The sequence below is a fragment of the Acomys minous genome, assembly GCF_964271855.1.
Source record: "Acomys minous genome assembly, chromosome: 4".
Classification (NCBI taxonomy): Eukaryota; Metazoa; Chordata; class Mammalia; order Rodentia; family Muridae; genus Acomys; species Acomys minous.
The window spans coordinates 28692762-28719054 of NC_140486.1; the positions used below are offsets into that span (position 1 = coordinate 28692762).

At 38.0% G+C, this 26293-nt stretch overlaps 1 protein-coding gene across 1 annotated transcript in view; it reads right to left on the minus strand.

Annotated features, from left to right (window-relative positions):
- The window catches only part of ADAMTS19 (ADAM metallopeptidase with thrombospondin type 1 motif 19), a 197219-nt gene that overhangs the window by 93862 nt on the left and 77064 nt on the right, over positions 1-26293 (minus strand). The window contains exons 8-11 of the mRNA XM_084780852.1: positions 20677-20782; positions 10462-10602; positions 8256-8406; positions 604-705 (exon numbers count right to left, since the gene is read on the minus strand). Of these exons, the coding sequence (XP_084636978.1) occupies positions 604-705; positions 8256-8406; positions 10462-10602; positions 20677-20782 (500 nt within the window). The remainder of the gene's footprint in view (positions 1-603; positions 706-8255; positions 8407-10461; positions 10603-20676; positions 20783-26293) is intronic.

Genomic DNA, 26293 nt, shown 5'->3' on the forward strand with positions numbered 1-26293 from the left:
CAAAGAAACAACAGCAACAACAACAACAACAAAAATCCAGTTCCAGATGGTTGCAATGTAGTACTCTACCAGACGGTCAAAGAAGAACTAATATCAACATCCTTAAATTAGTTCATATAGTGGAAAGGGAAGAATCACGTCCGAATTCATCCTATGAAGCTAGTATAACCCTGGTGCCAAAACCAGACTAATATAACAACAGCAACAAAAAAGAATTTATTCATCAGTCTCTGTGATAGCTGAACTCTTGAGAAAAAAAAATCATAAACCAGTTTTCTGGGAAACTTTGTCATGATGCAATTATCTGTGTTTATGTTATTTATGAATATTTAACTAATACAAGACATGGGTTCACTTTATACTTGTCTGTGAACTATAATAATCAATATTAATAAAATTGATATGAATATATTGCTATTTTAACAAAACGTACATATGAATAAACATAAATTACAATTAAAGATAGATGAACTATTAGCATTTCAGCATACTGAAATTATGTGTTGACACTAAGATGGATGTGTACGCAGCTGTCAGGAGGAAATGCAAGGTTCCCGTTGCATGAAATATTCCTGCTTCCTCAGGGAAGTCCGAGCAACTCACCTTGCCAGGGTCACAGTCAGTCCCGTCCATGGGTGGGTCAAGCTTGGTCTTGCACTCTGCTTCACCTTCCACTCTGCACCACAGACCAGTGCAGATAACATGCTGCAAATAGGGCACAATATCAGAAGAAGAATGGGCCATAGCACTGAGTTCATGTTAGTATGCTCAGTTATTCTGATGCAGTAAAAATGTATTTGAGTGAGAAAATGCCTTATATATTTTAATTATATTAATTATAAATGCCTATAAATTTATATTAATATAAATTTAATTATATGAAATATAGGTTGCCTATAGGGATAGAAACGTTTATATATAACTGTAGAGATTCTGTTTAGTAAATTTATTTAAGTCTTAAAAAAATCTTTCGATAACTCACAGATAGATGTAAAATTATGTAACTAATAACAGAAAAACTTAAGTTTAAAAAAAATTATGCCTTGCTAGGAACCAGGTTGAAAGAATAAACATTTTTGTTTTTACCTTTCTATTTTTGTCTTGTGACCCAAGGCCTTGAGCATCCTAGGTGGGCACCCTACTACTGGGCCCTAGTTCCAGCCCTTACGTGCTTCTCTTTGTGTCCCTCATTCAGCGCCCCCTTTCCTACCACCTCTGCATGTGTATGCCTCCCTCCATGCTTATACCTCACAGTTACCACACACAGGCTTGTCCCACACAGCTCTATGTAGATATCTGCCAAGATCATTATCAGTCATCTTACTTAGGTATGAATAGATTTCAGACCTTGGAAATGCAAAATTTCCAGTGAAAAGTTAAAAATAATTTTTAAAACATCAATATTATATAGCTGGATATGGTGTGAATAAAATAATTCTAAAGAAGTTGGGAGGAGGAAGAGTATCAGGGGAAGCGACTGAAAACTTTAAAAGGCTGAAGAACCTGAAGAAAACGAGATTACCTCTTATCTTCCCACTATCGAACAGTTGGGATTAGTTCTACCTACAGACACCCATCCCGTCTGTTTTCTACTAAGTAACAGGATTTCAATTCCTCTTTCCAAGGCCAGTGGAGATACAGCTGCATCCCAGATGCCACCCTCTTCTCCCTCTCTCTGTTACCTACTGGTCAGCCTGATTTTCTTTTCTATCTTTAAGTCCATTTGTATTGCGTGACTCATGATCTGTTCATTAAGAATACATAGGCCTCTCTCCAGAAAAACACACAGACCTTCCCTCTGGTGCACAGCGACCTAGAGGGGGAACTCATTTTCCTCCCTTCCAATTCTCAACTTTCCTATTATGTCCCAAAGTTAACAGTCTGGAAATACCTTTCAGCTCATGGATTGGTTGGATTAATACTGTGAAAACAGTGGCCTTAATAAGCAATCTACAAACCATCACAATGTAAATGCAATTCGATTCTTTGCAGACATAGGGAAAAAATCTTCACAATTCATTTGGAAGCATCTGAATGGAAAGGATTGGTAAAGAAAAAGAATGAAGAAGCAGATGAGGAAGACAATATAGACTGTAGGCTGCCCGTGTACATGTAATTTATGTCTTTGATAAAGGAGTTGGGGAAGAACCAGACAGGACTAAAGATGCCATGTAAGAAGGAACAATGACATCACTGAGCCTGTCGCTAGAAGGCTGATAAATAGAACACTGTTTGCAGGGGCTCACTCTGAAGGTTGTGTACCGAGCACACGACATTACCCCAGACTAAGGTTAGCGTATCATTGGAACCACTGAACATACTGGAAGACATATTTAAGCTAATACTTCCAACAAATTTATTATGATTCTAATGCTAATTCTTCATAACTCCTAAAATGTGTTTGCTGTGTTTAGGATACAAACTTATGAACTGTTTGTAATTTCCTAAGCTTTTAGTATACCATGAGGGAGGTATAAGTTGTTTATTTTTTCTTCTGTGAAAAAAAATTCCTCACATAAAAATATTTTATGCAAATATGTTTTACTTTATTTTGATTATGGTTTACCCAAACATTTGGGCAGATCTCTTTCCCAAAATTTCACTTTTACTTGAATGAATCTGAATAATCTTTGGGATGTTATAGGTTCTTGAAAACCCCTAGATGATTTTTGCAGATTCATTTACATATAAGGGACTATATCTCAGGCTTTATAATTTTAGTTCCTAAATATTTTACCTTCTCGTGTTCTTTCTTAAGACTTTTTTTAAAAAAAATTAGAGTCCAAAGCTGTGCTCCCAGCAAAGGATGGCTTTACTTCCATTCTATAAAGTTCTTTTGTATCAAAACAAAAATTGCCTAGATTCTTCAGTCAACTAAAGGGCAATTCTTCTACACTGTCACGGCAGAGCCATGCGCGGTGGGTGGTCCAAATTCTGACCTTCAACTGTCAGCAGTTAGCTCTTCAAAACAGCAGGTGTTCTAATCAATTCCCACTCACAGCACTGAGAACATAAACAGTGAAGTTGGCAGCTTTTCAAGATAAGCATAACTGGGTGTAATCAATCATGCAGAGGGGGGATCTCTGGGGTACTCTGTGTTCTGCAGGTCTGGAGGTCTATGTTAAGTAACCTATAGTCTCAGTCTTCTGAAGAAAGCCAGTTCGCTCCAAGCTGACCTCTCCCGAAGCAACTGAAGAAACGGTGGAGATGACTGTTTTAACCTTTAAAAGTGCAATGTGTCCAGTGTGTTGTGTCATACCCCACATCTTCTAAGGAGTAAGGTAAGGTAGGACATTAACAAAGCATTCTCTAGGTTACACAGTAACAAACCACATTTTTAAACTTGGTGAAAGAACTCTCAGTTTCTTCATTTAAAAGAATTTTAATGCCTCAAACAGTTTGCATTCAACATCTGAACACAGATACACAGCTGAGCAATATTCATGGTTTAATGTTTCAGAATGACAAAATGTCTTCTCCAACACATATAATTCTGGGTATTTATTTCAAATAGGCTTTTCACAGGTGTACACACATACATTGTGTTACACATTTAAACTGGAAGTTAACTCTCTGTGATAAATACTATAAACTTATCTTTGTTTGTAGCAAATGGTTCCACTAAAAGGTTTTCAAACTTTTGTCAAAATAAATTATCTGAAGTCATATGCATCAAAGTAGTAATTCAATCTTAGTCATGTAACTCCTTGCTTTTAAATGGCTTTTCCTCTAAAATATAATCTCACCAGCTCAACACATTATTGCAAATATAGGCAATGTGTGGTACAGTGTTTAAAAAAATCTTTTCATTCACTGAGTATGTTAGTTTACTATCACCAGAAAAGTTAAAATTGATTGCTTATCTTCCTATGAAAAACATTTCTGGTCTCCAAGTGAATTATTTTAAGAACTTGGTCTTTCAGTTCACACAAACTCTCTACAAAAGGGAATGTGAGGCCATACTTCTGAGTACATCATATAATAGATAGCAATATTAAACTAGAATTTTAAGAAGTGATTGCTGTGTTTCAAGTTTAGATTTAAATACAGGCTGAATAGAGCAATCAATAAAAAAACATGGTGCACAATGATCAAGTGTTTTTTTTCTTAAGTTTTAATATTAGGGAATTGAATATGGTATTCAAGCCCAGACATTTCTTTAAAATCCGTGTTCTATATATTCACATAAAACATGTTAAAATTTGTTCTATGACTTATTTTTATTTTGTTAAAAATGTTCTGTGCTTATTTGTATGAGGCGGGGCACCTACATGCATGTGCAGTTAATTCTCCCCTTCCATGGGTGGGTACTGGGGATTGAGCTCACCCTGTCATGCTTGGTAGCAAGCTCCTTTACCAGATGAGTCTTTTTTGCTGGCCAGCACATTACTTTGCTAAAATCTCAGCATATGATCCTTAAAATCTGAGAAATGTCTATACTAAAAACGCTTAATTAACGGTGACGGTTTATGATCCTTAAAATTTGAGAAACGTCTATACTAAAAACCCTAAATTAACAGTGATAGTTTTCTTTCAAGAAACAGAACACACAGCAAAGAAAACCCTCAGAACCAATGTAAGAACACGACAAGCTTCGGGATTCAAGCAAAACCAAAACCTAAGTATACACCCAGCCCCCGAATACCTGTCAACCTAAATCACTGACTTAAGGAAAAGTTTCCTTCTTCAAAACCTATTCAAACAAACACACATTGGTTTATGACCAAAAAAATGTGCACAGAAGACACTTCTATGTCATGTTTCTTCCAGAGGAAACTGGAATATCTCAAATCCTACCTGACTAGGAAGCCATGCCATATAGAAAGCCCAAGAAAATGAGGGGAAACCTAAGTAAGCAGACAACAGAAGGCAATGGTCAATAGATGCTTGTCTTCAACTGTAACGCTTCCTTCTTCTAGTGGCAAGCAGTACTGGGGATGCACCTTACTTGCATCCTGGAAGTGTTTCCTATTAACAGACAGTTGTCGCCTCTGTCAATGAGGTAAGTTTGCTGTTTCCTCCTTCACCATTTCCACTCTTCCTGTGTTTCAGGATTACTAGAGACAGATGTATGTTAGGCTTTAGAGGGAAAACACAGGCCAAGCAAAGGCAATTAATAAAGCAGTAACTGCAAAGGACTCTCTGGCTGAATACATCAGCCAGGGTGAAGTCAGCCAGTGAGAAGGAAGAAATTAGTGGAGCTGCTATAATGAGTGAAACCATAATGCAAAGACTAACAAGAAGCAGCACATATTTATTTTTGCAAAAGAGAACATTTGGAGTTAAAATATAAAAAAGAAGAAGGAAAAGGAGGAGGAGGAGGAAAGCAAAGATGGATTTCCTGAAAGCAAAAGCCAGGTCCCAGTGCTCTGGAGAGTGAACACAAACCTGAAGGAATTGGTACAAAGCAAGTTAGGTCTCTTTATAGTTTTAACCAGACAGATGCTCATGGTCATAGCCTGGTACCAGGTGGCTGGAACGATGGTGAGAGATAACGCACGCAGAGAGATAAGGTAGATGCAGAATCTGGGTGGCCAAAGCTGCTACCACTGAAGGCCTAACCCTAGAGGGAAAGGCACTGAAAGGCTCTGTCTGCTACTGACACTGGGCCTAATGAATACAGAGAACATACTACAGATACTACATAAGACAGGAGAAACCCGACTCGCAGTAGACAACACAAAGCTTCTAGTTTAAATCTAATTAGCTTAACAGATAAGAAAAAGAAGTACTAAAAAGAAAAAAACAAAACAAAACTGAACATGCTATTCTTTTGTGGAATATAACAGAAATCGAGTCAGGACAACAGGGTCAGCATGATTTTTTTTTTCCTAGAAGTTATCACCCATCATGTATTTCATGCCTTGGGGTCATATGGCCTCTGTTTAATGCTACGATTGTAATCTGATCACAGCTATAGAGATTACGTAACCTGCTACTCATGACCACATTCCTGTAAGATTTCAACTTACATCAGAACAGCTAGACACAACCTACCCACACAATTAGATATTAGTTATCTGTGAAGAGCTTGTAAAACATGATATTTTACAAAGGAAAAATGAAACCATAAAAATCTGAGATGAGACATGCTTGCAGCTTTCACACTTTAAACTGGCATTATAAATATTTTCAGTGGGGTAAAAGAAATGTGTGTATGAGAGGTTATAGGAAGACAGAGGTGGACCCAGTGGAAATCCATTTTTTTCCATTGAAAATATACAATGTGAAATAAATAAATATGTTTGATGGGCTTAAGCACAAAAAAGATTATATGGAAAATATTCCAGTTAACCTGAAAATAAACCATGTGGGAATATTGAATCTTAATGAATGAATTTATTATTATAATTATATTAATTTATACTAAAAGCATAAAAAATGCTAAGGAAACATGTGAGGCCCTCCTAGTTCTTACAAGTTTAATAGGGTTGTCAGGAGGAGAGAAGACAGAAGTGGGGTGACAGAAATGCATTCATAGGACTGATGACTAGGCGCTTCTTACCAAATTTCACAGAAGACATGAATATGTAAGAAGTACAAGCACTGAAGAAAAGGAAACACCTTGGGAAAGGCGAGAAAGCAGGTGACAGCAGCCACACATCACATATAGTGAAAATAAATTTCAATCTGAGTAGGCATTTTCAGATGATGGAACATTTACCATGAGCAAAAAATCCAAATTAAAGAAGTAAACATGGGTAATGAAAGCAAAGGGTAGACTTTCTCCTCATACATGCTGCAGAAGAAAGAGAAGAGTGAAAATCGGGACACAAGAGAGCACAGTTTAATCACTGTCTAAACTGCACACAGATGTTTAAGGAGAATTTACAATACAGTCTTGTGGTTTGCAATGCACAGATTTGCCCAAATAGTGACTACAGCATAAAAGAAAATGCACCTATGTGGCTGAATGTTACATGTTTCTACATTCCAAGGGAAAAGGAACCACACTAAATCTACGTAGATTAGAAAATATGAAGTGCTTGCATTTTCAACCCTACAGCTAGCTCAGGAAACCACTGGGGACTGGCCAGCTCTTTGCTTTACTGTACTACTCCAGGTTCACTCAGATGCTATTTGTGGTGAACTTCAGCTAGCAGAGCAGACTGGAGCTGCAACAGATGCTTTAGTGATGATGAGTCCTGTATTACTTGGTTCCTTAATTAAAAGCATGTGTCCCCAAGCCAAGACCTGGGTTAGAGCAGACATTCAACAAAAAAGAGGTGTCACATTGAATGCTAGAAATAGAATAGACTTTTTAAGGTTGATAAGAGAATGCTATGATAAAAAAAAAATGATTAAAGTACAGAACTCAGAACTCACCAAGATAAATAGTAGAGTACTTCCTCCTAAATTGCCAAATACAAATTGACTGAACATTGTGAATGTAATTCTTATGTGTTAGTTTTCCTAATTGTTTCAGAATTGTTCTTACTGTATGTAGTTATTATTGTAAGAGATGGAGCCTTTTTATTTAGACAAAAAGGGAGAAATGTGTGAAGGTTGGTCTGGTGCTCTCTGTATTCAAATGCTGAATTCTGCGCCCTGCGATCTGGTTGCAGTCTGGACAAGGACATGGTCATGTACACAGATCAATGTTGTGTAAACACTGCTCCCAATTATCTCTGGTTGGTTAATAAAGAATTGGAAGCCAATTCTGGGCAGAGGAGATAGGTAGGCAGGGCTTCTGTCCTTGGTCTGGGGGTCTCAGGTTGAGACCACAAGGAGAGAGAAGAGAGAAAGGAGGAGAGAAGAGAGAGAAGAAAGAAGAGATGTAGAGAAAGGATGTGGCCCCGTGAAACAGAAACAGCCCAGACAAGACCAAGATGTCAAGTAACTTGGGGTGTGTGGCTGGTAAGTGGCCAGACTAACTTTGAGGATTAGTACAAAAGGAGACCTGCGCAGTTACTGAGCCCAAAGCTTACTGATAAATCTAATAATTCTCTTTCTAATATTTGGGAGCTTAAGTAGGAGGATAGAAAAGCAACCCCCCAAAAATAAATTATCACTACCAGTCACAGGGTAAGTGGTACAAGTCTAGGGTCCCTGATTGAAATAAGGTGGGTCAGATGCAGGCGAGGGTCATGAGGCCCTCAGGGAGATTGAAAAATTGCGTGCGACTGGCCAAACACACTACTTTTTCTCAGAAATATCTTTTGAGGATTGGTGTGACTTAGATAAACAGATACTAAAATAAAGCCAACTCCTTCACCAATGAGTCATTCTAGATAATCAATGTGAGTGACCCTTACCTGCATCTCTTGACAGAAAGAAGCCAATGGCCCAAAGAGAATCTGGCACTGCTCATCTGCAGTGTACGCCATCCCCGGCAGTTTAGAGGGAACCAGCACAGAACTGAGACTCTGCGGATCTGTATGCATCAAGCAGCTACTGGCCTTTGACCTGTCCACGTGCAGATACAAAATTTTTATTTAATTTGAACTTAGTGAAAACAGCCAGGATGATTATTTAGTAAGAAGAAACAGCTTCATAATAACAGTGAATGTCTACTGAGTAGCTCTGCCATTGAATACGTCAGAAGGGTTCTGTATATGAGAATGCTTTATTTATAACCAGCTAAGATAATCCTAACAATAACAACACTGTTCAAGTTAACGGAATATTTTGAGTATAAACACTGTCCACAGGAAAGAGTTCAGCTGTTCTAAACCTGCTGTGATATTAGCATGCTTCTGTGTGCTTGTAAGATATGCAAGCTCAGGCTCTGGAAGAAGCTTCCCCAAAGCTTCATATGACATCAGCCGTACGTGGGGATCTAAAGAAATCATTTCCTAATGAACATTAATGGATGTATATGACACTATGATACAGCTTCCATGGATGATATGATATTTAATTTGATCATAGTTCTGATGTGTGAAGACAGCCACACAAATCTTGCACGTTCTTCCAGAGCAAGCTAAGAGGTGCCACTGATGTAATTTCTGGAATTTTGAGGGTATCAATGCTCTGAATGACATCCTGAGCTGTCATGACAAAGATCAAGTACAGATAAGTGTTGGAAAATAGTTATATAATAAGCATTATATATCATAAATAAAGCTTTTATTCTGTGACAGTTTTGTGCCTTCATACAATATATGTTGTTCCTACCCATCCACCACTACTTCTTTCCAAATGCCCCTAATTCCCTCAGAGAAGTAGTTAAAGCAGAGACCAAATAGGAAATTTAAGTAATTCGGAATGCTCAGCTGTAATTGAGTCTGTAGCAACTTAACAACCTCACGTGATCTAAGCTTTGGGCAGCTTCATAGAAAAATGGTAAGAGTAAGTAATGAGTGGAGAGCTATGAACTTGTACCTGCAGGGGTTACCTAGGGAAGAGTCATACAAGATCAAGGCAGGCATAACTCCAGCGTGGATGCAGGGAGGAGTCCCAGGGAACCCACTATCAAAGGACAACTGACAACTGACGGCTTTTGAGGGAGGGAGAGTTATTCTCCTTTTGGGGCATAGGTTGCACATGACACAGCCATGCACATATGGGAAACCCCAAATAAACATTACATTTTACAGTACCTTAACATCTAATACATAAAGTAAGATCACTTATATAAAGAATATGAAAATGAATAAAGTTTATCTTTCAGGCGATTTGACCAGTGAGGTATTAATGGATTTCTTTTTTAGATTTATAGAGAGCTTAAACATCTCTCTTACTACTTCACATACTACCTACTAGTTTACCTGATCCTTCACCAAAAGCATAGACAAAGTGTTTTACGACAAAGACAAGAACAATAGCAGTCTTTTTTTTTTTTCATTTCCCTTTCTGGCAAGACAGAAGTTAACTCTTACTCCTGACAGAGGTGTAAAAAGAAGCCCTATGGGCTACAGAGGCTAGAAGTGCGCAGAGTGAAAAAACACTTACAGCCTAGAAGTACCAGAATGAAAAACAGACAGTCGCTTAAGGCAGTGGTTCTCAACCTGTGGGTCACGACCCTTTGAGGTGGGGTGGGTCACATATCAGATATTTTGCACATCAAATAGCTCCATTACAATCCGTGACAATAGCGGGGTCACCACAACATGAGGAATTGTATTAAGGTATCGAAGCATTAGAAAAGTTGAGAACCGCTGGCTTAAGGCGTTCCATGTGCTAACCGGTGTGCTGTGAGACAAAGAATGGGCTGTTTATACTAGGGAATCCTGGAGAGGCAACTACATTAGGCAACAGATCTCCATGGTTATAGCAATTGTCTACCTTTCAGGTCTTCTTGCCCATCCTTTAACCTGAGAAAGAGGAGAACTAAAGAATAGAGGAGTTAACCATGGGTTCTAGTTCATACTGTGAGCCAACATAAGAGCCATGACCAGAATCAAATGCCCTGCTGCTACCGCTGGGGTGGCCTTTCTGCTTTGTCAGACTGCTCGGCAGAATGAGCGGGAAGGAACACGTAAATATTCATCAATAAAAAGTAACTAATGACCCTGGTACCTGAGGAATCTCTCCAAATCTTCTTTGCTGCACCCGGACCAGGAAACGTCCCCAAGGTTTTGTCCTTTGATCCACTCACCAGACATGATATGAAGACCGTCAGCACATGATGGGTGGTCATTGTCATGATTGATGCCCATGCTGACAGAGAATACAACCGAAAGGAAAAGGATCTATTAAACGAATGGTATTCTTAGACCTTTCATGTCTATTCCAGTCAAAACATCTAATGGGACATTTTTGTTTTGAAGAAGTTGGTTCAAAAATAATGCGAGATCCCAAGTTACATTTTTGAAATGCTGTCATCAAATATTATCATTGTTTTCGTTAAAATAAAAAAAATGTAATTTTAGTAAGAACATTTTCCCAAAGACATCTTCAAGATGCATGCTTAGGTGTGTATAAGAAACTGATCTGAGCCAGGCGGTGGTGGTGCATGCTTTTAATCCCGGCACTTGGAAGGCAGAGGCAGGCAGATCTATGTGAATTCGAGGCTTACAAAGTGAGTCTGGGACAGGCAAGACTACACAGGGGAACCCTGTTTCAAAAACTAAAAAGAAAAACAGAAAAATAAACTGATCTGTAAAACATAGTTTTGCACTGTATTTATATGAATAAAACTAGCAAATTTTCATTCAACCTCATTGGATTTTTTTGACTTTGCCAAACAAAACTACCAAATTCTTGCACCATTTTCTTCATCTGGTTCACCATTCTATCTTCTCCCCACACATCAAATTACAAAACTATCCCTCCTGGAACACTTCTTGGCCATCGTTATCTTTTCTCCTGAGTCATAAATCTGTTGATTTCAGTAGAGATCCTATCCTTAAAACTTGGCTGGACTCTAAATAAATACTTAAGAACCATCTCCAATAGAACCTAACTAAAGTTTTTCTCTTTAAACCTTCTATTTAGACTTGTACTCTTTTCCTCTGGTGCTATGTTACGGTTCAGCTAGCTACTGTATTCCAAACTATCATCACACAAACACTAGTTCCTTCTACTACGAAACAATCACTGTGTTTGGGGAAAGCTTTTGAGCACGGTAGTTCCTAAATATTTCTCTCCACTGTTATCACCTTTGTTGGAAAGAAAAGAATGAGATGACATGTGGTTTATAAGGCTGCGATCAGCCATCACACAGTGGGCAAAGGGCATTCCATCCCTTACCTTCATCTTCAAACAAAATTCTACTTAATAGTCAAGGCTTCTGCAGATTATTTCTAAAGACGCATACTAGCCTCTGCCTTGTTGAGTTGTATACGGCCTTATCTTACAATAGGACTTTGTGGAGACTAATATTCAATCTATTCTAAGTTGTATATTTTTGGTAGTAGGTCTTTTTTTTTTTTTTTCAAAATTTTTGAGCTCCAAGGTCTTTTAGGATCCCTACGTGCCCACCACCTAGAAATCACAACCTACATAGCTGAAACAGGATCTCTTCTCTTTACAAACAAAATTCTTTTCACGTCTAATTAATTCTCAAGCTTAGGATTTCAATGTAATGACAAATGAATAAGGGCTGATATTTAAGAGGCAGAAAGAGAAGGGCTTGTTTAATACATGCAAACTTTCCAACAGTGGCATGATAGGTCAATATTCTATTTCATCTGTCTTTGTTCTAGATAAAAAATAATTTTTTAATGAAAATTTACAAGATCATTTATATTGTAGTTTAAAATACTGTTAGAATTTTAATCAAAGTTGTTGTGGGTGATCACAATTAGACTTGTTCTAAAATAAAAAATTTAAATTGATATAAAATATTGAAATATAAATTAAATATTTGAGTAATAGGTATCATGGCAATAGTTTTTGAAAGATGGAGCTGACATGGCAGTAATAAATTCCATCTGCAATAATACAAAATACATTATTTTTAGGTACAATAATTTTAGCTATGATAATTTTGATTAGATACAACTAAAAAAATGCACTATGAAATGTAACTACTCCCTTTCATAACCAGAAATCATTCACTAGTGAGTAATATTTCAATTTTTCATGACTGTTTTGGAACTAGGTCTGGCACAAAATGTAGGAAGAGAAAATGTTTTCGAAGTTTGATAATCATTTGTTGTAAGTGTAGACTAAAGGCTCATCAAGAAAATTATCAGAGCAAAAATTACTTTGCTTAGTTACTGAAATTAAACAAATTGGGTGTGTAGGGAGGTTGGGAGAATCTGAGAGGAGTTATTGGAGGGAAAAACATGATTAAAATATATTTATGAAAAAAATTAAGTTCAAAAAGGGGGAGGATGGAGAGATAGCTCCGTGGTTAAGAGCAGATGATCTGGGTTCAATCCCCAGAACCCACAACTCCTGCAACTCCAGTTTCAGGGGATCTGTCACCCTCACATCAATGGACATGAAATAAAATTAATTAAATTACTTTTTAAAACCCAAACACCTATAAGCTTGACACAACCTCACAGAATAGTCAAGATGACGTACTGCATCTTCAACTGCTCACTTCTGGTGCAGTCCCTGTCAGGATCACCTTTTTATGTCTCTGTTGGATACTGGCTGTAGCATGCTTCACTTGGGCACCCCTTATTTAACAGCCTCTGACTGACTATGATCAATTCTTCCACCCTAGTGGGGCGGTCTTTAGAGTCATGCACAAATGTTGGCATTTCATAAATGCAATGATAAAACTTTCTTAAGTGATGTATCCATTTGGGAGATTTAACGTCCAAGACTTAACAGCTTGTCCATTTCCAAAGAAGTGATATGATTTTCCAGTGGAGGAGCAGGGCAGCCTTTTACTCTGATGACCACTTTCCTTCTGGGAACCCAATTATCATGTTAGAACTTAGCTTGCCCACGGAGAGAGCTGATGATGGAATTATTGCACATTAATAATTAATATCCCCTAACGATGTTTGACTCCCATCAGAAAAGGTTATCAATAAACTAGGATATGGCTATTTTGAAACACATCTGGAAACATTGCTAAGTCTTGATTCTACGTCTTTTAAATAAAACAATTGTGAATTTTATCTGTGCCGGTCAGCACATTAGTCATTTACAATGATATCATTTAGTCCTCATAATGGTTCCATAGTGTTCCCATTGGAGTGGCTCCTATTTTACAGATGAGGAAAGCTCTGGGGTCAAGGAGGGACCTGTGACATAGGTGCATGTCCGTTTAGTCTAGTTCTCAAGCAGACAGGCCTGAAATGTACCCAACTCAAAGGCTTCTCCTTCTGGGACAAACTCCATTTTAGCAGATAATTCGTGTCCCAGTTTTTAAAAATGCCTCCACTGTTTTAGCTGAAACACATCTCTCTATATACTGCTCTGTAATCACGTAATGTACATTGCATGGAAAACCGTTTCAAACAAGACATTAATAACTCCTCTCCTCATGCTGTGCAACTGTACTACATTTTAATAATCTCAGTCTAAGTGCATTTTGACAAAAAGCCTTGGGCAAATAAACTCTCCACTAACATTGTACATGGTTGTCAAGTCAACTGAAAAAATATTTTTATCTTATAAAACTTCTCAACTTGTTTAAAAGTCTCTGCCAGGAAGTTTTTGTGATATCCTGCGGAAAGCTGGAGACTGGTTTGGATCTTAAAGATGGTCCCTTTTGATGTTGGAAGAGTTGAAGAACACATTCACTTACTCCCATTTTGGGAGTAATTTGGAAAGGATTTGATTTGTAAACAGTAATATTTTTAAAGGAAAGGGTTTTTCTCAACTGAGGAGGTGATAAATAGCAATAAATACATTTTTAAAAACAACAGAGAAATATATTATTTTTAATCTCCCTTAAAATACTATTTTATACATAATAGTTATATAAAATATATATTAAGTGGAGTTATGCCATATAGTATAATTATGTGTCCCCACAAAGCCACAGATTAACAGAATATCCGTGGCTAAGCGTTCAAACCTCCTTATAGTTGTTGGTCAGGGCAGTTCTGTAGACTCCAAATTAATATAGTCTTCTGCTCTGCAGTTATACTTTGTTGCCTCCAATATCTTAAAGGTAAACCCTTTAAGAAGGCGCCATAAACTTGAAGGAACAGAGCAGACACTGGCCTGGAAGACTCCTCCACAATGATTAACTTTCAGGACCAGAGGGTGTAATTGCAAGTGACCAAGAGAGAAAAGCAACCAGTAGTTATACTCAGCAGTGAGGCCTGACAATAATGATGATGAGCATGGTAGGACATCCCCAAGAGTGCAGTAGTGGTGCCTATGTCTTAGGGGTAACAAACAATTGTGCATTTAAACATAAGGAACACTAAATAGGAGAGAATTCATGCCTGGTACTAGAAACCTATCCAACTACCCACAGTGGGAGAGGTCACAGACCTTAGAGGTGAACCTGCTACTACCATTTTTTTTCCTAAACCAATACAATTCCTAACTGCATTCTCAACAATTAGGTACATAGACAAATGTAGCTCTCATCCCTGTCATAAAAGCTTCTTTTGCAGGGGCTGAGGCTACTACAGACAAACACAATGTCAGAACACACAGCAGTGAGTTGGTGGTGTTTAGGTTCAACTGGGGTGTCAAGAATGAAATCTCCACACATACAGCTCAGGGGAGAGCATCAAAGAGAGGGGGGAAGGCAATAAGAGCCAAGGGCCAGGAGACCTGCTCTGTGATCGTGTCCTCTAGGCTTGACAAGGAAGATGCAGCCATGAAGCCTCAACAATACAGTTGCCTAAACAAGATATCAAGAGAGAGAGAGAGAGAGAGAGAGAGAGAGAGAGAGAGAGAGAGAGAGAGAGAGAGAGAGAGAGAGAGAAGCAGACGGACAGAGACAGAGACAGAGAGGAGACAGACAGAGACAGAGACAGAGACAGAGACAGAGAGAATGAATCAGTTTCCTTCAAGGATGAACCCCCCAGATCATCCAACTCCAAGTGGTCAGCTTAACAACATATACATATAACACTAAATGTACTCAGCATAACAATAATAATTAAGAATAGATCAAGACTGTGAGAAGGGGCCTTGGAAAAGATTGGAGGGGGGAAGTGTGATATAACCAAATATAATTTTCCTGTATGAAATTCCCAAATATTAAATTTAAAAGGGGATCTTCTAATGAGTGTTAACATTTTTCATGACATAATATTTTTCTCTAGAAGCTTTATATTAAATGTAAAACTTAATAAGAGAAGAAACAATTGGGTTATTTTGTTTGTTGGTGTTTAATTTTCTTGAGTTCTTTATATATTTTAGATATTAGCCCTTTGCTGGATGTAGGGTTGGTGAAGATGTTTTCCGGATCTGTAGGCTGCTTTTTTGGTTCTGTTAACAGTGTCCATTGTGTTACAGAAGGCTTTCAGTTTCAAGAGGTCTTATTTATTGTTGATCTTAGAGCCTGATTTGTTGGTGTTCTGTTCAAGAAGTTATCTCCTGTGCCAATGAGTTCACAGCTCTTCCCCAATTTCTCTTCTAATGTATTTAGTGTAGCTGGTTTTATGCTGAGTTCTTTCATCCACTTGGACTTGAGTTTTGTGCCAGGTGATAAATATGGACCTATTTGCATTTTTCTTTTTGTAGACATCCAGTTAGAATTGTAACATTCGTTGAAGATGCTTTCTTTTTTCCAATGTATGGTTTTGGCTCTTTTGTCAAAAATTGTGTCGCCTACACAGATGTAACTGATAGGCAGCTCAGGCTGCATGTGGGTCCCCTAGCAAGGAAAATGAGGGCTGTTTCTGACATGGACTCTCTTGCCTGATTTTTTATCACTTCTCACTGTCATGACTGCCTGGCCGGGCCACAAGAGTAAGGACATGCTCAGTCCTGATGTGACTTGATATGCTGGGGTGAGGAGTTGGGTGAGGGCTCCCCTTTTCTGAGGAAAGGAGGAGGAGGACTGGGGAAGAGGGAGGGAGGGTGGGACTGGGAGGAGAGGAAGGAAGGGGTCGTAATTGGGATGTAAAGTGAATTAATTATTAATTTTAAAAAGAAGAGGAAAGAAGTGATGACCATGTTTAACTGAAAGTAAATTGGTTTCCATAAAAATGTCATTTGATTCCATACAATGTATAAATATATCTAATTTAATGTAATTGTCCTGTTGTGTCCTCATGGAAGGTAGATAGTAGGAATTACAAGATAATTTTAACTCTTTCATCTTTATGTTTTTAATCATTTAACTCATTTTAATTTGTAAAAATACTTATGAAACAAGTATTTCTATTAGCATTTCTAAAATCTGTGTAGACAAGGCAACAAATTAGATGTGCATGAAAATGCTCTCCTGGGACATATGAAGGCACCTCCATCTTAAAAGTAAAAACACAAAAAACAAACAGAAAAATAAACCAGATGTTTTAAAAAAGAAAGAAATGTGAAGGCGCGAGATGTTTCCTTTAACTCTTCCCCACACTGTGATGAGCCTGCCTACCAGTGTGGCACACACTTGGTAAGCTCAAACAATGCACTGGATTGTAGGATATGGCATCAAAAATATGATTAAGACCAAATTCTACTGTCAGTTTACTATCTACAGGTGTTAGCACATTCTTGTTTACTTAGCGCAGTTCCTGAGAATGTTGTCTTAAACTTTTTCCTGTCTCCCTTAACTGCCTCTCCAGCCTTCAATGATGACATGGGCTAATCCTACCCACGTGTAGACCATCAAGTCTCCGGCCTCCAATGTAAAATTCTTTCATTTCTCTCCACAAGAAGAAACCCTGAACACGTGATGAATGGATGCCTAGCCACAAAATGACAATGCATATAGATTGAGATGATGTTTGTTAGACTGCATATTCCCTAGCCTTACTACCATCAACTGAAGGAGAGCACTGATCAGTAGGGGTTAAGAAACCTCACTTTAGCACATTTTTTGGATGATTCTTATTCATTTAAAGTTCTGAGAACTAATGATACACTAGCTAAAACCTATGCTTTATAGCATTATTCAAACCATCTGTCAACTGACTTCAATTTAATTTTGCCTGGAACAGTTAATTCTGGCCTAACATGTGTCATTACTCTCTGGTAAAATGCTTTCCTATGCAAATCTCCATTTCTGTTTCATCTTGAATTTTAACCTTTCATTATCCACAAAAGACTGTTTAATAAATACAGGATCTCTAGGTCCATGTTTCTAGTGATCATTAACATCTGTATCCTTAAAACATACAGTATAATAGACATAATTAGAAATAACTTCTATGTTTAGTGAATATTAATGAGTATGTATAGTGTTGCTGCCTAGAATGTGTTTTAAACTGTCATTTAAAAAATTGTCATTTAACAGTTTTTGAAATATTGAATTTCTTACCAAGTGAATATCTACTGCAGTAGCAGCAGATACAGAATTATAGGAGTACCTATTCTACAGTGAGAAAAAAATTAAAAATATAATGGTGCCTTCTAACTGATAAACTGTAAGCAAAGAATTCCATGTCTCTAAAATGCTGTCCTTTTCACTCACTCAGTTAAGAAATGTATGAAATTGGCCAACGTACGAGTGGTAGAGGAAGATATGACACATCTGTTGTAGAGAATTCTAGGCAGTACAACACATTATCAGTAAATTTTCCTTCACTCATCACTAATTTCAATGGAATAAGGAATACTAATTATAAAAAAAATTTGAATATTTTCAGGATCAATAGGTTTCTAGAAGCTAAAAACTTTATCTGTCACCACCTTTAGTTACTATCACAAGGAAAGGCCTTGCTATGCAAATCTTAAGAGGTCGTGGTTTCCTAATTCCCAATTTCTCTCTTTACTTAAAGACTTTGGCCCATGTTCATTCTGCATAATAATTGGTTTCATGAAGAAGCTGCCTTCCAGTATATCACGCGATTTGATCATATCCATCCCTATTTTATCCTCCTGGCCCATCTCCTCCCCCAGTGACTCTTATGATTCCATGCATTAAAATAGCAGTTTCGTGTTATAAAATATGAAGATACACACACACACACACACACACACACACACACACACACACACACACACACGACTTTGGATTACAAGTGAGAGAAAATGTGATGTTTGTCTTTTCTGAGTGGGCTTCTTTTCACTTCACCTGAAAAATCTCCAGTTGCGCCCATCCAGCAGCTCATGTCATTCTGCTCTATGGCTGATAGAGCTCTGCTTATATCTCAATTGTTGTCCCCTCACTTGTCTCCTCCCGTTCCTTCCTCCCTCCCTCTTTCACCCTATTCCCCTCCCCTAGGTCTGTGACAGGAGGGGTCCTCCTCCCCCACCATATGGTCACAGCCTAACAAGTCTCATTCTGGTAACCTGCTTATCCTTTCTCTGAGTGCCACCCCACCAAGGGGAAGTGGTCAAATATGGGGCACCAGAGTTCATGTTAGAGTCAGTCCTCACTTTCCTCACAACAGTGAAGAATGTCCTATCCATTGGCTAAATCTGGATAGGGGTTCAATGCTTACTGCATATATTGTCCTTGGTTGGTGCAGTAGTTAGAGCACACTCCCCTGGGTCCAGATCCACCCGTTATGATGCTCTTCTTGTAGGTTTCTAGGATCCTCTGAATTCTTCTAGGTTTTATATCACATTTTAAAACTTACTAACTTATTGATGGACTAATAAATAATAATAATAAACATGGGACACTAAGATGAAGATAAATCTTGATCAATGAGGTTTCCACGAAGATTGTCTTTCTTGTTAAGATGACTAAGTCTAATATTTCTATTGCTAAAGTGGCCAACAAACTGTAATGCTTATATTCCAAATTAAGTCTGTTCCCAATCTATACCCTATCTACTACAATAAACCTCCTGACAACGCATGAGGAGTTTTTATGTAATTTTAATCTTATTATTTTGTCTTTTTTTTTTTCCAGAGCTAAGGACCGAACCCAGGGCCTTGCACTTGCTAGGCAAGCGCTCTACCACTAAGCTAAATCCCCAACCCCGTAATTTTAATCTTAAAGTAAGCCAATCACAAAAGTACTGTGTCCAATTTACTGCATGAAACCTTAGGTCCAAGGACAGCAGCTAACCTAATGCAGAAACCCAGAACAGCCAGACTTACATTCAGTGGCCTATGATCAGATTCCTACTCCAATAAATGCCATTTTTATAACTTTGAGAGGAAAATAAAATCTTTTTATTTCTGACTATTTTTGCTATAATACAGGAGTGCTAACAGCGCTCAGTCACAAGATTACTCCTCCGAGTACTGGGAAAAAAACTACCTAAATGCTTTTATATGCCACCATCACAGATTATCAATGTAATTAACAACATGGGTAGAATTAGACCTGTGGCCCAGTGTCTAGCAGTAGATGGCTAATACAAAATCAACCCAAAGGCATTGGGGGGGGGGGGTCCTTGTCACATGATGCTTTGTCGGGGCTTTTGTCCCCTTCCTCTATAGGTCTTTTGTGTATATATTATGGTTTCCAGTATCTCCCCAAGTCTGTATGTGATTTTTATACCTTTTCTTTAGTTCCCTATCTTCTGTTTTGTCACATTCCATTATTATTGTTTAGATACCCATATGCTCTTTAACGAGAGAAGAAGAAAAGATACAGATTTGGATTGGAGGGAAGATGGGGAGGGATCTGATGGAAGTTATGGGATGGGGAAACCATAACCCGAAGTATATTGTATGGAAAAAAAAAGATCTATTTTCAATAAAACAGAAAACAGCAGAACGATGGCTGAATGCATCCTCTGTGTAACGCAGTCAATGAACCAGTCTGTGGACGGTGCTTAGCCGTGGCACACAGTGCCTAGGATCAAGTCAGTACCAACCTCATGTTACTGAGATGTCTCACTTAATTGTTAAGGTACGTCACTTAACCTGTACAGATTAGTTCATCCTGTCTGTGCTGATAGCAGCCGAGACTGTATTGTTCTGAAGTATTTTCACTTGCCTGGTGTGATTTTCCTGAATGCTTGTTGAAAGCACAAGTGGTTTTGTAGTCTCACACCTACTGTGATACTTACTTAGGAACGAATAGTGAAATCCGTCACACACCTTCTTGATGCCCTGTCTGGGAAGAGGACTGCAACTGTGTAATGGGGTTTTACTCAAAGTGTCAGGAATAGTTACAGGCTACAAAATGTGTTTTGCATTAGTCCCCTCTGCTTCTTACTCCATGTTCTTCTGTGATTTCAAGAACTTGGATTCCAAAGACAGTAAAAGGCACACATGGATTCCCAATAACTCACATTATTGGGTCCATAACGTGCATGGTAAATGTACAGCACGGGGATGACTTTTACTTACTTGTGACCCATCTCGTGAGCAATTGTAAATGCAAGGTTCAGGCCATTGTCTTCAGCAATGATACACTTCCTCTTCTCACTACACATGCCATTCAAGTACGCGATGCCTGGAGGACATCAACATTATTAATCACATATCAAATTTAAACCGAGAAGAATCTACACTAAAATAATGTAGGAATGACAGTGAGTTTTTCCCACTTAAGGACAACTGTAAACTGGAAAACCAAGTCTTTATGAATATAATTTTAGGTGGTGACACATCTGCACAAATCTATTAATATATTTACACATCTCGTATCTTTGACTTAATTATCTTATAATTTAATGATTCTCAAGATGCATATTGTACAATGAGGCATACATCACATTTCTTATTCCTTTGAGATAAACAAATAATTGCACTATATAAAATAAAAATAGAACACAATGTTACATACTTTTAAATTACTGATAACTCAGAAATATCAAAAACAAACTACTTATAAAAGTCTTGAACTTATTTTTGAGTTAATACAATCTTGAAATGCACTCAATGAAATAATATTTTAAGCAATGTAAGCACTATGATATTTGAATAACTAAAATATTTCCCTTGAAATATATTGCTTAGTATGCTGATAGTCTGTGGATAGTGCACATGGCTGAGAGATATTCTTTATGATAAGTATCTGAACAAGCCCTCAGTATTTTGTTTTTTCAGTTTAGAATCATAAAGCAAATTTATACTGTCTTAATGGGGCACTAAATTTTTCGGCCTGACAGTGGTGGCTCATGCCTTTAATCCCAGCATTCAGAAGAGAGAGGCAGATGACTTTGAGTTCATCAGCCTGGTCTACAGAGCTGGTGCCAGCACACCAGGGCCACATAGAAAACCCTTGTCTCAAAATTTTTTTTCTTTAACATTTGAAAATAAAATACTAATCTTTAACTAATGTCTTCCCAAAGTGTTAAATTAAGGTCATTTTAGTTAGCATAGTGTTATTCATTGTTCCTTACAATACACTGTAGCACATTTAACTGTAAATAAAGCCACCCCACCATCTTAAATCACTTGCATATTCACTCAGCGATTGCTGATGGAAACCATCAACACTTCACATGGACCAGAACATTGGAAATCTAGCCACTTTAATCCCTTCTATATTTTGTATCCTGTAGTCTAAGAAAATCATATTTTCTTCACATAAAACAGGAGTATTTGTCTATACTCCATTTTCTGTGTATGGGTGGTACACATGTGTGCATGAGTGGGCATATACACCTGAGTATGAGGGCCAGAGAATGATGTCAGATGGCTTTATCAATTGCTTTCCACCTTAAATTATGACGTAGACCTCTCACCAAACCAGGGGCTCATTGGCTCCCTAGGCTGTAGGGCTAGTGAGCTACAGGAACCTCCCTGTTTCCATCTCCCTATGGAGGCCTTTAGAGCTGCTCACTGCCTCCTCCAGCTTTGCCCATAAGGATCTGAAAAACAGGTCCTCAGGCATGCACAGAAGGCACTTAATGGGGCCTTTCCCCTATGGCCATCCTTTCCTATTTGTTTGTTGCTTACCTTAACAAAGTACCCAAGACTCCAAATACCGTACCGAGATTTGTGTTCACAGTGAGCTTCTTATTTTCCCTCCTAACTTTAATAAAAACAGCTCTAAGTTCCCATTTACACCGTAACTGCTGTAGTATTTGTTTTATATAGATGCAACTTACTGACTTACAGCCACTGCTCTCTGAATTTCTTGCATGGCGAAGGGTAAGGATGCACTACTGTCTGATGTAGCTGTCCTGGGTGAGTGAGAGGCGGACAGTGTCTTGGAAAGAGAACATAAGGCTGAAAAAAGGTCGCTAAGTGAATATGCAAGTGAGTTAGTGAAGCAGTAAAGAGGGGTGTGGCTACCTATTATAAATGCGTAAAAAAAAAAAGCAGCTCAATTGATGTTGGAGAGCATGTTGGAGGAGCAGCACTAGTAAGTCCAGCTGAGGGACAGGCATCCTAGTGGCTGAAACACACAGAGTAGCGCATGGATTCATTTACGCTGATGTTCTGACGATGTGCTTCCTGTAAATTAAATGTAAAAAAAAAAACCAAAAAAAAACCCAACAAAACAGATGTGTAAGACTCTCTTGAGTGAGCGAAGAAGTAAGGCAGAGGAGCCTGAAAGTGTGAAGAACAGGGTAAAGTATTGGAAAAATGGATTCATCAACAAAGAAAGGAGAGGCTGTGGAGATAGGTCAGTAGTGAACACTGTTCGCTGCTCTTGCGGAGGACCTGAGATGGGAGCAGTAACTTCTGCTCCAGGAAATGAGTTCCTTTCCTGGACTCTACAGGCCCTTGCACACATATGCAATATCGCCCCGTCCCCCCTCCAGGCCCCACACCTACATAAGCAAAACTAAAAAGTAGATCTTTAAAAACAGAGGGCTGGTCATCTCATCACTTGTGAAGAAGAGGCAGGTGGGTCTCTGATTCCAGGGCAGCCTGATTTACCTAGCCAGTTCCAGACCAGGAACGATACATATTGAAATCCTGTATTTGAGGTGAGTGGGTAGGGGGGGAGGTGGGGGGAGGGGCTATATTTTACTTAAAAACAACAACGACAATTACAAAACCACAATAACAACAAAAAAGTTGGTGTCTGTTACCAGGCAATGAAATGGTTCTGATATTTTAAGTCAGATAATTCAGGAGTGTTGGATAAATAAGAAATTTGATGTGCGAATGAACTTAGGAAAGCAACAAAGATTGCTGATACTCATAAAAAATGAGAGGTGAACCAGGATTAAAAAGACAGTGCTCAGAGAAACAAAGCACATGTGCTTCATCTATGAATGAAGAGTTGATAAACACAGTGGGGGAAACCCTGGCTTAGAATCAAGGAACAAGGCAAACATAGCACTGTCATATTCCTCCTGCACTGGCATGTAACACAGGAAAGCAGAAAGTGATTTCTTTGAGAATCCTGGAATATAGAAGTCTACAATCACAAGATTATAGGAACTCACTGACTGGTGTGGTTATGAAAAAATATGCTGATTAATATTATCTTATGTACTCTGAAGACATGTACACTGTAAAGAATAAATGCATATGAAATAATGAAATACTAAGGTGATGATTATGTAGTTACACAGAGGAATGGTTACAGTTATTTTATAAAACCATACTATCACATATTCAGGAAAAAGAAAATGACTAAACATGTGGTAATTCACTGATAAGAACTGGTCAGTGTGCTAAGATGATGGGTGAATTATCCTCCCTGTTTCTCATTTTTCCAAATTCACGTGTTCATAATGGTTTATAGTGAGAAATGTAAAAACCCTGTAAACACAGCAACCATCTTTATAAATCTGCCTGGTAATTGCAACTTCTCATAGGCCAGGCCATGGTTTAACAGCTGAAAATGATCTTCTGCTCCTATTCTACTCATGTGGAGTCAGAAACTTCAGCCAGTACCTTGTAAATCTGAAACTCATTGCACTTAATTGGCAGGTCAAGGAGATGTCTTTGCCTTGAACGTTGCAGAGAATGCATGTTACCACTTACACGAATTGTGTTATTTCATTTCAAAGGGCAAGCTTTTCTGTTCTTTTCAAGAGCCCATATGTTTCTTATTATAATGAGGTCTAGGAGTTGGGAGGGGAAGGGATTTAACGCAGCTGTTATTAACGATAGATGTAATACAGGCCCATTTCAAAGCGCAGTTAATGTAAAGAATTCTGGAAATGTAAAGCAAACAAAAACAGCCTTCTAGTTTCCCATATAAACAAAGCAAGTTATGAACCAGGATCCAGAAGAATCTTTCCTCTGAAAACAAACTGTGCTAAGACAAGATATACCCGATGAAGACCATGGGAGACTCCGGAAATGTTGCAGAACGCATTCACAAAACAGACTGGATGAAAGCAGAGCTCATATCTCACCAGAGAGATAAATGCAAACAGAACTAAATGCTCTTCCTCCAGACTGTTGCTTTTATGTCCAGCTAGACTACCTGAATTCAGAGTACTGACTTTCTTGGCATGAGGTTCAGCAGGGATTTAGATAACTTATTTACTCCCACAGCTGTGTCCTATACATTATTACCCACCAGGTATAACATTTCTTGAGTTTTAATGCAGTAAAATTATATATAATGAGCATGAGAGCACAAATATGTTGATCATAGTTTTCGAAGTGTGAGCCATACAAACACCCATTTTAAAATGTGGACACCAAGACACGTACATGTATGATGGAAATTGTAATAGGACTTTTTTAATGTTAAAATGGGATAATTGGCAGGCTTTATGAGACGGGAACCCAATGCTGGCATCACCAAATGGGAAAAAATTAGAAAACTACAGGAAAGAGTGGGTGTCACTTGCCAAACAATGGAGCATGGGAAGAGCAAAGAGATGCTTATGAGCCTAGATGATGTAGGATCTGTAAATGTGCATGCTGGTAGCCTATGTCTACATCACAATTGAATTATAATGTTCTGAATGTGAACTGTGTTTAAAAAAACACTGGATAAGTAGAACACCCTGGAGCAGAGATACCTGGTTTGCTCCAGGTATCAAATAGAAGCATGTCTTTGAAGAATGAAAATAAATTTTCATATACTCCATAGAAAAGCCTCAGAGAGTATATAGTGCCTGGAAATTGAAAATCCATGTGCACGGCCGATTACCTCAGACTTTAACATATTATAAAAGTAGTAATCCTAACTAATTGACTTATTGCTAGGTTATTTACTACAAAAACAAGAAGGCCATCTAGGGATATAAAAGTACAATCATACAAGTTATGAGTGTGATTTCAATGTCATCACGAATGTCAATTTTACAATACGTTTCATATGCTCTTAAATAGTAAAGTAATTTACAACATGACTGACAGAGCAGGTTCTATAAATACTAAGAAAAAATTACTTCCAACATAAAAAAGAAGAAAATAAAAAGATATAGTGCCTCCCATGATAAAAAAAAAAAAAAGACGTGGAATACTAGGTAAATGTTAAAGTGTTGTTTGTATTTTGACATCGTCTTTGTCTGAAACTCCTTTTATGAAAAAAAAAATGTTTAGCAAAGCTTGAGCAAAAGGGAATATTCCACTCCTAGAAAAGTTCTTAAATTTTCAATTTTGGAGATGCCAGAAGTTGTCACAACCCATTTAACAAGTGATGGGATTTGTTATCAGGCTTAGCTTCAAAATGGTTGGGGTGCAGACTCTATGGAATAGGAGCTGAGATCCAGGAACAAGTGAGAAAAATTAGAGTTGCTGTTATTTTTTAAACCATCTATGAAAATAGGTTGATATATACATTAATCATATAAATGTATATGTAAAAATGTTTAGTAAAAAAGAAAGAAAGAAAGAAAATAGCTTGAAAACTTCGCCATCACTGAAAATGAGCAAGTCAGCTTAGAATCAACAACCACAAACCCAAGAATGCTAGAAAAGACTCTGGTTAGAGAGCTCAGATTCCAGGTGAATGTAGGTGCGAAGCTGTGAATATTAACAGAAAAATGGATCCTGGAAACCTGACTTAATCGTCTCAGCAAGCATAAAGAAAGAAAATAAATCCATCAAATACAGCCTCAAAATAAAATAAAAGCCAAAGAAATGGTCCAAT